This window comes from Gavialis gangeticus, unplaced genomic scaffold (assembly GCF_001723915.1).
Source record: "Gavialis gangeticus isolate Ggan-Ray unplaced genomic scaffold, GavGan_comp1, whole genome shotgun sequence".
Lineage (NCBI taxonomy): Eukaryota > Metazoa > Chordata > Crocodylia > Gavialidae > Gavialis > Gavialis gangeticus.
In genome coordinates, this window is record NW_017728998.1 from 4,248,359 (window position 1) to 4,261,086 (window position 12,728).

The following is a 12,728-nucleotide window of genomic DNA, read 5'->3' on the forward strand; positions in this document are numbered from 1 at the left end:
GCTGGCAAAGCAGGAAGAGAGATGAAGTAACACTGTAAAAATCTGGGTGCAATCAGCCTACTTCTGACGGCAGAGATCACAGCGAATCCTGATGGGTCATAAGCATCATGGGCAGTGGGAGCAAAGCCCTCCTTGCCATTATAGCATGGCAGTAGCTTAAGGAAAAGCGAAGCATCCTGGAAGGTTTCTCTTGTGAGGGTTGCTTTTAGGGTATCTGTGCAAAATATGCACTATGGCATATTTTGAGGGGCTGTGATAGCACTGAGCTTGGCACCACATAATCTTTGTGTGAACAACTGATTGAAGAAAGTCAAGCTCTGTTTATTCATCCAAGCTGTGTTGTCCAAGTAACTAAGCTCTACCATCTGTCTCCCAGCTCTGATACAAGGGGTTGACCTGAAAAAGCAGACAAGCTGAAACGCCCAGCCTTTTGAGCAAGAATAGGACCTTTTAACAGTGCACAGCACTTTAATATGCTTGCTCTCTTTTTTTAATTCTGAATATCAGGCTCAGTTCCTGGAAAAGCCATTTATACAGTGACTGCTTTGCAAATTAGCATATTAATTATGTTCCACCACTGCTGGCTTTCTGTTGGAGAATATCAAAATTATTCTCGGACACAGGATGAGAATCCTACAAATGTCTAATTAGAAACACAATATATGTATTAATACATGGTAGATAATTTGATTCCATCCTTCTAAAATGATTCTGGCCCTGCTAGTCTGTGTGTGTTAAAATCCACATTAATTTGATCTGACACGCGACTGCCTCGGGTAATGAAAAGACTCAGTGTAGTAGCAAGGGGTCCACATCTCTTTGAAACACAAAGAGTATTGTCAGGGTAACTCACAGGTAAAGTCTCTCAGCTTACAAACCACCCTTTGCAAGTTTGTCAACGAAATGCTTCCTGATTAAGTCCCTTCCCCTCCATTGTGCCCACAGTACCCTGGTTTGATGTCACGAGGTTGCACACAAACGTGCTCTGTACATCCAGATTCGCTCTTACACTAGACACTGTTACACTAGCGCTGCTGGGTTTTAAGCTAAATGTATGCATCTGTATAGGAGCACGTTTTTTCAGAAGAGGAAGCAAAACTATTAGCTCACAACGTGTATGGCAGCTCCTGTGATTTTTATTTGACTCAGTATTGGCTGCAAACTGTTCAGAAATCTAAGGCTGAGCTATGTTCATGTGTGCTGGATGACACATGCATGGTAGTTGCCTGATGATTGCCATCACTATGAGGTTAAAAGTTAAAATACGTGTCACCTGGTCTGGTTAGTGGAGGCATTGCTCTGTTTACTATACTCCAGCTGTTGCGGATAGAAGGTGTGTATGTGCACAGACTGGTATAGGCACTGAGCTTTGTTTTGTTGTCAAGCTATATATTGTGGTTTTTGATTAGAGTCCTCCAGAGGCAGGACAGGCCTTTTGGAGCTGAAGAATATGAAACGCGGGACCAAGTTTCCAAGCTGAAACACGCACAATTTAGTACCTGGGTCTAAACCAGTCTGTGTTTCCTCCCTTCCAGTTTCCACAACAGTCCTGTGCCAGAAGCTGATGGAAGTGGTTCCACAACAGTCTTAAACAAAGCCAGCATGGACACTCGGTTTGAGAAAACGCACAATGCTGTTTGAGAACGACACAAAAGAAAAGGCATCTGATGCTGCTTCAATGAAACCTAGAGCACCTTGGCAGAGCTGCTGTGTCCCTGAGGCCCCACCACTCGCTCTGCCTGTCCCCTCTTCTTCTCCCCCATCACCACCCCCAGGCCAGGCAGCATGTTGGAGAAGAGTTCTTGGTACAATTTTAGTCCAGGATGAGGAGTTTCTGCTGGTCACCTCCAGAGACTGCAGCTCATTCACTAACAGTGAATCTCATCAGATTCTGTGTTTGTGTGTGTGTTTGTGTGCGTGTGCATGTGAGACTGAGGGCTCAACTTCAGTTCTGTTCACTGTTATTTAGTATCTTTATTTTTGGGAGTTTTGGGGTTGGTTTTTTTTTTATAATTTAAGATTAGCGACTTAATTTCTTCGTCACAGATACTGCAAGTGCATCTGCTGATGTAATGGAAACAATTCCTAACGTTGCCATCCGTATGTGTCTGCCTCCTAAGGGACTGGGATTACACACTGCTGCATAGCTACAGTCCTCCAAGTCGGGCTTGTTGAACTGCAATGAGCTGCGCTGACCTGCCTGCCAAGGTGACGTTCTTGGAAGACGTAGGCACCAGCAGACAAACCAAATGAACCAAAATAGGCGTGACACTGATTTTAAACGAGGATCTGCACTGATTTCAGCCGAGTCCCTGCCCCATCTCTCTGTTGCCCCAACTCAGATGGAAATTTTATTTTTTAGACATTCATTTTAGTGATTAATTAAACTGTAAATCACTGGGCATACATTTCCCCCCCCCTCCCCCGAGGACTCCAGGTGCTGGTGCTCTTTATGGACCATCTCTTTATAGAGATGTTTGCAAAGCAAAGATCATTCAACAGGCTTTAGCTGTTTTGGCATCTGCTCACACTCACAAAAATATATTCTCTTGGACACTTTGGAGTCTGCCAGAAAAGGCCTTTGGGCAGCAATTTGCAAAAGGCTAGGCAGAGCAGAATTAGCATCATGGAGAGGACAGGGTATGTGCACGTGTATATTGATTTTCATTCTAGTGCCGAGATTGCTGGATCATGCTCAGTTGCCTGGTTTTCTACCCTTTAATCCTACCCCTCTCTCTGTTATTGGGCCAGTATTCTAGGCCACTTTTGTAGTTGCACTAGTCCTATTGTTGCCTGTGGATACATTTTATTTTGGACTCCTGTCATTTACCCCTGTAAAATTAGTATTAGGGAACAAGGTGGGTCCTGAGGACAGGGCTCCATGCAATAAAGCTGAGAAATCCCAAAGGCTTACTGAAAAATGATCAGAAGCCTGAGTCATGGGAAGGCTGCATTTTTCTGAAGTCTGTCTGCAGTCAGGCTCAGTGCCATCCTTTCAAGTGTCCCTGTTTAGCATTCATCGTAACTGATGTTTGATCTGAAACCATTCATAAAGGGAATGCTTAAAATGGGTGCTCGCAGCTCACCCCCTGCCACTGCCGAGGATTGCGTGTCACTGTATGGATCACGTGATGGGTTTTTTAAATTAAGGCAATATTCACTTTGGATCTTTTTGATGACCACGTGGTGGACATGGCAATGAGTAGGTCTGGTGCAGAGGGAAACACAAGGGTCTCCACATGGCTGGAGTCCGTTGTTACCCATTTGTCATATGTCTGGTGAACGTTACTTTTCCTTCACCATTCGTAGAAGCAGCAGGCTGGAAAAATGCTCCTCCTTCCTGTAACACTGCAACACCAGACTCAACACAGCTGGCGTTGGATCCTTTCTAATGACACTTAGCTGGTTCCCAACTAGGATCTGCATGTGAATACCTGGATGCTTTTTGGGTGACTCCAGGGAGCTGGCATTTCCATTCCAGTCCATCTTCAACATAGTCTCATGCCTCCATAGAGGGCAATGCAACCTGCTGTGTGCATGTAGTCAGGGTCATTCTCTTAGGAAACATATAGCTTACTTAGCCAAAAATCTGTCTGTCTTAGCAGACTACAGGGTTTCCGTACTTAAGTACAATCATCCAAACGCTCTGTGTTTGTGGCAATGTTCTCTTTGAAACCAAAACATATTTTCCTTACAAAGAGAGCTACGCCATTGCTTACAGGAATCTCCTTTATGCTTTCGTCCTGCCACTCCCTGCACTAGGAAAAAGGGTAATTCAACTTTTGCCCTGCAGTATTGTTTTGTTGGCGCTTTTTTTTTGTAAACCCAGATGCTTTGAAGTAGCGACCCTGTAGAGTTAGTGGCTGTCTGTTTTATATTGAGATGTTTTGCCAGCACAGGGGATTTTTGGAAGGAGAAGCAATAAGCAGGCGGAGGATGCACTGGCCTTTTGTGAAGCAATTTAGTAGGGGGAGTTGGTAGCAATTCCAAACAGCAGCGAACACTGCTGGCAGGTGTGGTGGGAGAAAATAGCCAATAGTCGTAGTAAAACCAAGAAGTTAAAATGTGCAGCTCTGTCATTTTCATTAAGAAGAAAACCTGAAAGCTTTATTCTTAGAAAATATTTTGGGGAGTGGATGGCACCTTTGTCGTGTTACCCTCTCACTTCCAGGGCACCCTATTTTCCATCCAGCCTGGGTTGCTGGTGAACCAGGGGGTGCACTGATCCTGCACAATATGGAGCAGGAAGAGTGTTGCCTTGCGTGGTGTAGGCATACCCAAAGTTGTAGCCATCCCATGGCTGTCTTAGGACCTATGTGCATCCAGATGGTGGTCCTTAGATCCATTTTTAGTGGACAGGCATGTACACAGATAATCCCATGGGCTGTGCCTTTCCTCTGAAGTACGAATCCTTCCCAAGTCCAGGTTGAGCCGCTTTGGCTAGGTAGCAAGGAGAAGCTTGCCCTGCCATCAATAGGCTGTGCTTATCCTGTGGATATGAGACCCCTCGGTCTGTCAGACACCTTCCTCTAGTGCTGCATTTTCTTTTTGATGTTCTCAGGGCCAGTCGTATATGGGACCTGGTTTTAATTCCTTGACATAGCTTCTGGCTGTTTTTAGTTTTGAGTGTTGTGTAGACTACTGCAGAAATAGCTGGGATGGGAGGAGGCATGGAGGGGGAAACGGGATTTTCCTCCCTCACCCGTTCCAAGCTATGCTAAATGGATAGCTGGTCCCAACAGATGTGGATCCAGACAAAGTTTGGGGGACGTTTTGTTTACATGGGTCAAGAATAGAGGAAAAAATGAATCGTCTTTTGTTTAGCCTTTAAAATCTATTTAAAAATGGGAACGCACACTGAATAGTACCTCAACAAAAATAATCTTAGTTAAAACATTGACCTGGCTTGCCATTTCTTAATAACTTCTCTTCATTAGTTCTACCAGCTGCTAAAGATGTCCGTCTTGTATCTGTCTGTCTGGTCCTGTGATGAAACCATAGCCCCCCGCTGTGATGTCACCTTTGTTTCCATGGCAATGATTCTGTCATAGGATAAAACTTCTCACCACAGGACCATGCAGACGGTGAATTTGGTGAGCCCAGGTGAAGATCTCGTAAGCTGTAGCACCTTCAAAATGCAGCTTGTCTTTCAGGGTCCTGATTTACTGTCTCTGATGGGCATGTCAGGCGGTTCCCGTCACCCAGAGGCGAGCAGCCCAGACAGATATTTCTTGGGGGGGGGGAATGGGTGGAGGGGTGGAGTTGAATGAGCTTCATTTGGGAAGGGGGGGAAAAAACTTAAAGCAATGTCTGCAAAGAGATGAACTTGCTGTTACGGGTATTGAGGCCCTGAATAGCATCTGTTGCTCAATGCTAAGGTTCATGACTATCAGCCAAAGGCATGAGCATGAGCTAGTATAGCCCCAGGCTGGGTCTGTTAAACTGAGGCTCGGTGTGAAGAGAGTGATATCCAAGTGAAAGGTCTTTGCTGCTTTGCTGATGAAACACAAGGTGAGATGTGTCATTGGTGTGGGGGCACAAGTTCCTGAAGGTGGGTCGGTGCCAACATCTTTCCCAGAACCGGGTGGGTGTTTTCCACAATCAGTCATCCTGATTTATGCTTGAGATGAGCCAAAGGACTGCTCATCTTCTCTTCCCTGCGCCCCCACACACTTATAAATAAAACCACTGTTCCTTGTAAAATACTGACTGCTCTTTGATGTTGCCATACAGTCTTTTCTCCTGATGAGCGCTGTCGTTTGTAAACCCATCTAGAAGCCTGCAGTTGTGATTTCCAGAGTGACAGCTTTCTCCAGGATTCGTAGCATGGACGGGACCATGGCTGTCAAGTACAATAGCGTATAGATATTTTTTTTATAAGTGGTTGTGAATTTAAGTGGTCCCATTGGTAACTGTACTAAATGCACCATCAATATTCTCTGATGCAAGTAGGGGTTTCTTTAAGTATTCATGGAAAGAAAATAATTTTCCTTGAATACGCTGGGAAATGCATAGTGATACACAAGGGGTCAAAATAAATAAGTGCTCTTGATTCGATGGGCATAGTCCATCATGCTTTATAGAGTGACTTCTCTTGGACCTGAAAGGCTCACCGAAGTGAGATGAGAAGGCGACCTTCTCCATCCCGACTATGTTCTGCTACGACCTGCTATGGCAAAATCATGTGAAGGCTGCAATGCAATATCGGCTGTGATTTCAGAGCATTGAGAATGTGTCTGAGGCTTAAACCGAGTTCACTGGCAATTCTGTAGGGCAGTGAAGTACAATGGGTGGTGGGGTTTTTTGGTTGGGTTTATTTTTTTTTTATTTTGAAGTCATCCTGATTAGTTGCTGAGTTCCCTGTTGTGTTTGCAGCATTTTGCATCATGGATCATGTTTTCCAGCAAGCAGGTTTTTCTATTTAGTGGCACCCAATGCAGAAGCAAATCCAGAGGAACTCTGTTGCTAATAAGGAAACTTTAAAAGATGGTCTGATTTGCCCCAAATTACATTGCTCAGTTGTTCTTGGCTTGCCCTGATGGGCTGAGGTGGGAGGATAGCTGCAACTCCACAGATGGTTTCCATTTCACCCAAATGCTGGCTGGTGACATAACCGAGCTCTGGAGTTAATGAAGGTTATGGTTATTAAGTAGACGTTCCACTTGTTATTACACGACCTGGCCTCTGGCAGGATTTGAGAGGAGATGGTGATAGTCTGATTGCACGGAAATGCACAGTTACGCTGGTCTTCGTACGGCAGAGGTTTGCATCCTGATATGGGTTTGGCTGGGAGATCTTTTTCCCTTTTGCCTGTGAAAGCATCCCTTACATAAAGAAATGCTGCAGAGTTTTGTGGTAAAGATCCCGAACTATTAGTACTCACAAAATGCCCTCACAGTATTGGGGGACATTCTAGCACTTACAGAAAAGGGTTGTGTAACTCCTTTCAGTGACATCAAAAGGAAGGCTAAAGGACTATTATGCCATTCAGAATTTTAATTAAAAGAACAACCAAACAGCATTGAAGCAATGGTAACATTTGAGTCGTATAGTAGAGCTTAACTGAGGGCAGGTCAGACGTGAGATGGCTTTCATTCCCTGTGGGACTTGGGCTGATGTTGGTATGCTGAAGCGTGGGAAGCTTCTGACATCAGCACGGCCCTTCACGGAGAATTGCAGCCTTGTCTTCACGCCAAGAGCCCGGAGAGAGGCTTTATCTAGCTGCAGGAAGTGGCATCCTGCTGTGGGAACGACGGAGCCTTAGCACAAAGGTATTAAACCCCCGAGTTCACATGGGTGATGTTCCCCAAGGAATTATGCATTCGCTCGCAGTAGTGGTGACTTTGTCCTAATGGGGATTTTATTTTGCCTGTGTGAGAGCAATAGCAGTTGCATTGGGGGGGGGGGTCCCACTGGAAAAGACATCAGGGATAAAAGACGGTTCGGGGGAGGAACCTGCAAGAGGCCCAGGTGCCATTCCCTGCCCTGCAATTTCAATCCTCTGTGCCCTCGAGCAGATCATAGCGTCACCCTACCCCAGGAGAGCTGCAGAGCATGCATGCCCATTGGGGGCTGCACTAAATGCCTTGTGCTTGTTAACACTGCTGACATTCTGGACACAGAATGAATGGAAGATACTTAGCAGCTCTCAATTTTTTGCACACTTTTTATGGCTATCATAGGTGTTCGTGTTCAGCCGCATCTTGATGCTGAACACATTTGAAGCGTCTCGCTTTTCTTTGCACTGGAACGAGCGGCATTGGCGGCACGTGGGTCAATACATGCTGCTGGGGCTGTAAGCAAGATGACACTTAGGCCTGCTTTGAACAGAAATAGATGATGATGCCTGTGCTCAGGAGTGTCCAAACCCGGGTGGCGGGGGGGTCACAAGGCTGATAGAAATTCAGTTAGTAAAGTCAGGTTTGCAGTGGACCTGGAATTGCAAGGCTAGAAAAATGAGGAATTGCTGCTTAAAAAGATGCATCTATTAGAGCTCCCAATGCTGCTAAAGCCAAGAGAGCCGAACCATTGTTCTCAACAGCTGGAAATAGAAACTGGAAATAGCCCCTCGGGTTCATGAAATAGCGCTCCATTTAGCCCTGTCGTTCCGAGAACACGAACAGATGTCACTTCCTCCAGTTCTAATGTTAATAAAAATATTTTTTTAAATATTGAATTAATTTTAGAAAGGCTTAAAGGAGACTTTATACCTATTGCTAAATTATTCCCTATAGGTGACAGGCACTCCGGCACAGAGGACTGGGAGCTAGCCCCTTCGTTAAGGGCCCGAGCGATGCTGGAACATTTGAATGGGTCTCCTGCCGGGGGCTGAGTGTCACCTATATGGAGAAGGTCACCCTTGTTGAGGAGGACAGCACGAGGCCTACGTCCCATTTTAAACCTTGAAATAGAGGGTTATAAGCAGTGACCACACCTCAGGCTAGTCCACTGAAAAAAACAAAAACAAAAACAGGGTGAAATTCACATCTTGTGAATAAATCTGAGTTTTCAGAGATGACTTTCTTCTAAAGTTAACAGATTTTTTTTTTTAATTATCTTAACACAGAGAAGAAAATCTAGATCTAATTTAGATTTCGTTATATCTGAGTGCTTTTTTAAAACAAAAATATTTTACTAATTTAAATGTTGCTTTAGATGACTTTATATTTATTTTAAGGGGTAAATATCTTTAGTCTTAATATTTCTACAGTAAGTGCTGTCTATTCACAATGTTTGCATTCCTGTCAACCGCTATTCCAAGACTGACCTAGCGTGCTGTTTTGATGCGCCAGTAGTGACTTAATCAAATTGCCTTGTAAAATGATGTGTCTGATGCAATGTATTATTTTTCTCTATCATTTCTAAATTCTTTTATTGTATACTTTAGGAAATCTGTTACATTTTAAATGTTTTGAGGGTTGCTTGCTTTCTTTCTTTCTTTTTTTTTTTTTTTTTTAAAAAAAAAATCTCAATTTTAACTGCTTTTTTTTTTGTTTTTCTTTAAAACTTTTTTTTTTTAAAAAAAAAAACTCAAATTTAAAATTTTTTTTTTTTTCTTTTTTTTTTTTTTTTTTTTTTTTTTTTTTTGAACAAAGAAATCTCAATTATAACTGCTATTGCTTGTGTTTGCCTTGAAAGCTTTTATTTTGCAAAAGGTTGTCTACTTTGTCCTTTTTGTATAACATCCAGCCCATGACATCAGCATACATGGGCCTACAAACTGCATTTTCAAGGGTTCCTCTTGTAAGTGTGTGTGTGTGTGTGTGTGTGTGTGTACGTACACTATAAAATAGCAATGGGAGCTTGCACTTCAATATCCCCACCTCTACTCTGGGAATCTAAAAGCATTTCATGGACATAAGGCTATATGGGGGCTAGACCCGATGATCTGCAGGGTCCCTTCCAGCTCCTAATAATAATAATCTATGAATCTATATTGTCTAAAAAACACCCTGGTTAACTACATATTATTTTTCCACATTTTATGGATGGGGAGATTAAGGAAATTGAAAAACGGTCTGATATCGAATAAATTGCTAATGTTTGCACTAGAGCTAGGACTAGAACTTGGGGATCCTAACCCAACTACTGGTCTTTGCTTTTTGTGGTGAGAGTTGGGACTGGAGTTGTCCGTGGGCTGGAGAAATCTGGGAAGCAGTAATGCTGAAAGAGAGACCAGGGCCCAGCTGTCAAACTGGAGATTACAATATGCTAAAGGAACCCGGTGGCAGCACTGACATACTTGCCATGTGTCCAGGTAGTATAAGCAGATGCAATAGATGCTTCTGGTCAGACAGACTCTCCTTGAAATATAAATGCTCCCACAAACAGGAGAGAAGCTCCAAGTAAAGCAATAAAAGCAGTTGTTTGAAGTTATACAAGACAAAAAATGCAAAAAACACATCATTAGGCTAAGAGACCAATAAAGCAAGGCATAGCAGCTGCCTCCAAATATTTGCTGGGTGTGAACAGTAATAAGAGAAGGGAATTTACTACAGCAGGACAAAGGAGAACAATTCCCAATAATGAATGGAATTAGTTAAGGGATCATTTCAGTTAAATACATTAAAAAGGGGATAATGAAATATGGGCATTGTGAAATGTAATAAAGAGATCAGTGAGGCTGACAAGCTTCTAGCAGCAAGATGCATCGGGCTGTGGAATAATCTCAAAGGAAGCAATGACAGTTGCACTTAAAACTAGACTGAACAACATGTAAAAAAGTAGTTCATCTCCTCAGTCCACCCATCTGCAGTGTGAGAGAGACATGAAAGAAGGCTGGTTCCTGTCCAGAGCTTAAAACCAGCAGGGTGGAAAGGTGTGCTTCACCGTCCAGCCTTCCCTGAGAGCTTCTCGGCAGTCTCCGATGATGTGAGTTGTTAGCTCTTGATCAAAGGAGTGGGATTCAGGACTCTTTAGCAAAAACAACTTTTTAATCAGATGTTTGTTAGGCATTGATGGTGACTAGTTTCATAGTTTCTAGGGGTGGAAGGGACCTGAGTAGATCTTCTAGTCTGACCCCCTGCCACGGCAGGAAAGAGTACTGGGGTCAAATGACCCCAGCAAGGTGTACAAGGTTTAAGCAAAAACAAAACCCACTGTTTTAGGTTGTCCTAGAGAAATCCCTTCTCAAAATTGGGCATCTGCATATAACCCAGACTTCATCTCAGGGTTTACCAGACCTAAGCGTTCATTTGGGAAAACAAGTGAATAGGAAAAAAACAGTAAATGCCAAAGTACAGAGCACAAGGTTATTTTTCCTTCTGCACGTCACCTTCAAACTACTCTTCATCCGCCATAAGCAAGAACTACAAATGATAGTGCTAGTTTGGAGAGCTGGATCATAGCCCAGCTAGTTATCCTACTTTTTAAGCTAAAGTGGTCCTTCTCACATAAAGATAGTATATAACTAAATAATTAAGTGGAGAGAAAAGGCAATCTTTTTTTGGTAGACGCTTAAGGGCAAAATAAATAGCTCAATGTGTGTGTCTCTGGGCTGGCTTGCCAATTAAGAAGAGATCAACACCGTGGTCTCTTTACTATAGGCAAATCTATTGACATTGTACTTCCCACAGTGGAAGCAGACACATTTAGAAGAACATATTTCAATATTTTTGCAGTGAGCAGGCTACAGACGGATGATTTTCATACAATTTTTTCCAGCTTTCATGTAATATAGGCATTTTGAAAATGGAGAGTGGTGATATATAGAAAAGCGGTACACCGAGTCCCTTCTGCGCTGGAAGGAACTGATACCGGCAGAGCCTTGGTGGGATGCAACGCCGCATAATAGTACCGAGCTAGGATTTGGGAGACCAGGGCTGCGCGCCTCCTTCTGCTGCCAGTTTGCTGAATGCCCTTAGGGAAATCAGTCCCCCTCTCAGTGCTTTGTTTTCCCCATCTCATGTTGAGATCTGCAAGGGAACCACACGATAGGCGAATGCAGTGTCTGTGTTCCTGTGAAACCTTCCTGCTTTTCAATTGCCCAACAAAATCCAAAGTCATGCAGCCTGGGCGGATGAACCAGCTTCCCCTTGTGAAGTTTCTGAGACTAGAAAAGTAGGGAGAGAAGTTTATCTGTTCTTTCATCATTTTTAACTACTTTTTAGTAGCAGACTACTTTGCAAGGAGCCTTGCTTCCCAACAAACCGCGTTCCATCAGTAAATGGTTCCTGCAAGTAAATTGGATTCACTTTTTGATCTTGCTTGAATAAAAAAAAAAGGGATTGTTGCCTTGAAGTCTTGTTCAAATATGCACTGGAGGAACTTTTTCCTGGATTTGGATCAGTCAAAAGTCAACTCCACACAATGCAATTACCCATCAGTTATTCCAAGCATTGTTATAGTTGTTGTTATTTGCCCTGCAGGCATTTGAATGGATGGCCATGTCACTATTATGAGGGTAGCTGCTGAGCGTGAGTACTAGAAACAATGTGAGGGGATGCATTGCATAAGTTATTAGGAAATCTGGGAAACTAAGTGGGAGTATAAGACTCATTTAAAAGAAAACAGCTCCTGTTTTGCACTAAGAGCCTTGTTGCAGTCTGCTCTTGCTTAAGAAATTGGCTGCATCCCTTTTGAAGCCTTAATAGTCTTCAGCCATGTAAACTGAATTGGAGCCTGCAGTTCTGTCTTTCCTAAGATAACTTGCAGGTTTTCATTTGACCTTTCTAAGGTGCTAGATATCCATCCCTGCCTGTGGATTTGTCACATGCTGGAGCTGAGATTTCAAAGTGCCCAAGTGCTAGGAGCGCGAGGCCCCTTGAAAGTCACTGGAAGGGATGCTCCTTAAAATAGTTACTGTACACCAACTTTTCAGCTAGGCACCTCACTACATTATCATCTGGTTGTTTAACCAATGAGGCAATTACAAGCAAAGACTCGGTTTAAATTCACCGGAGTCAGAATGGCCCAGAAGTTTGCAAGCCGTCCCATGTGTTGTTTAACATTTGCCTTAATGACTTGGAATAATAAAAGGGTTGGAATACGAGCCATACAAGGCAAGTTTGGGAGACTTAGATATATCTAGCCTCCAGAAAATGAGAGTAAAGGAGAACATGATAGCAGCTTTCACATATTTGAAGGTCTGCCTCAAAGCAGAGGAAGCACAGCTGCTCTCCTTTGCCACAGAGCACAGGACGCAATGCAATGGGTTGAGACTGCAGTCAAGATTTACATTGGAAAGCGCGTATCTGTATCTTCAGAGGCCGAGCTCCTTCTGAATATTT

The 12,728-nt window shown here is 43.4% G+C and overlaps 1 protein-coding gene across 1 annotated transcript in view; it reads left to right on the top strand.

Annotated features, from left to right (window-relative positions):
* The window catches only part of SLC7A5 (solute carrier family 7 member 5), a 55,270-nt gene extending 49,561 nt beyond the window's left edge, over positions 1-5,709 (top strand). Inside the window, exon 10 of the mRNA XM_019505416.1 lies at positions 1,536-5,709. Coding sequence (XP_019360961.1) covers positions 1,536-1,591 — 56 coding nt within the window. The 3' untranslated portion in view covers positions 1,592-5,709. The remainder of the gene's footprint in view (positions 1-1,535) is intronic.
* Positions 5,710-12,728: the final 7,019 nt, after the last annotated feature.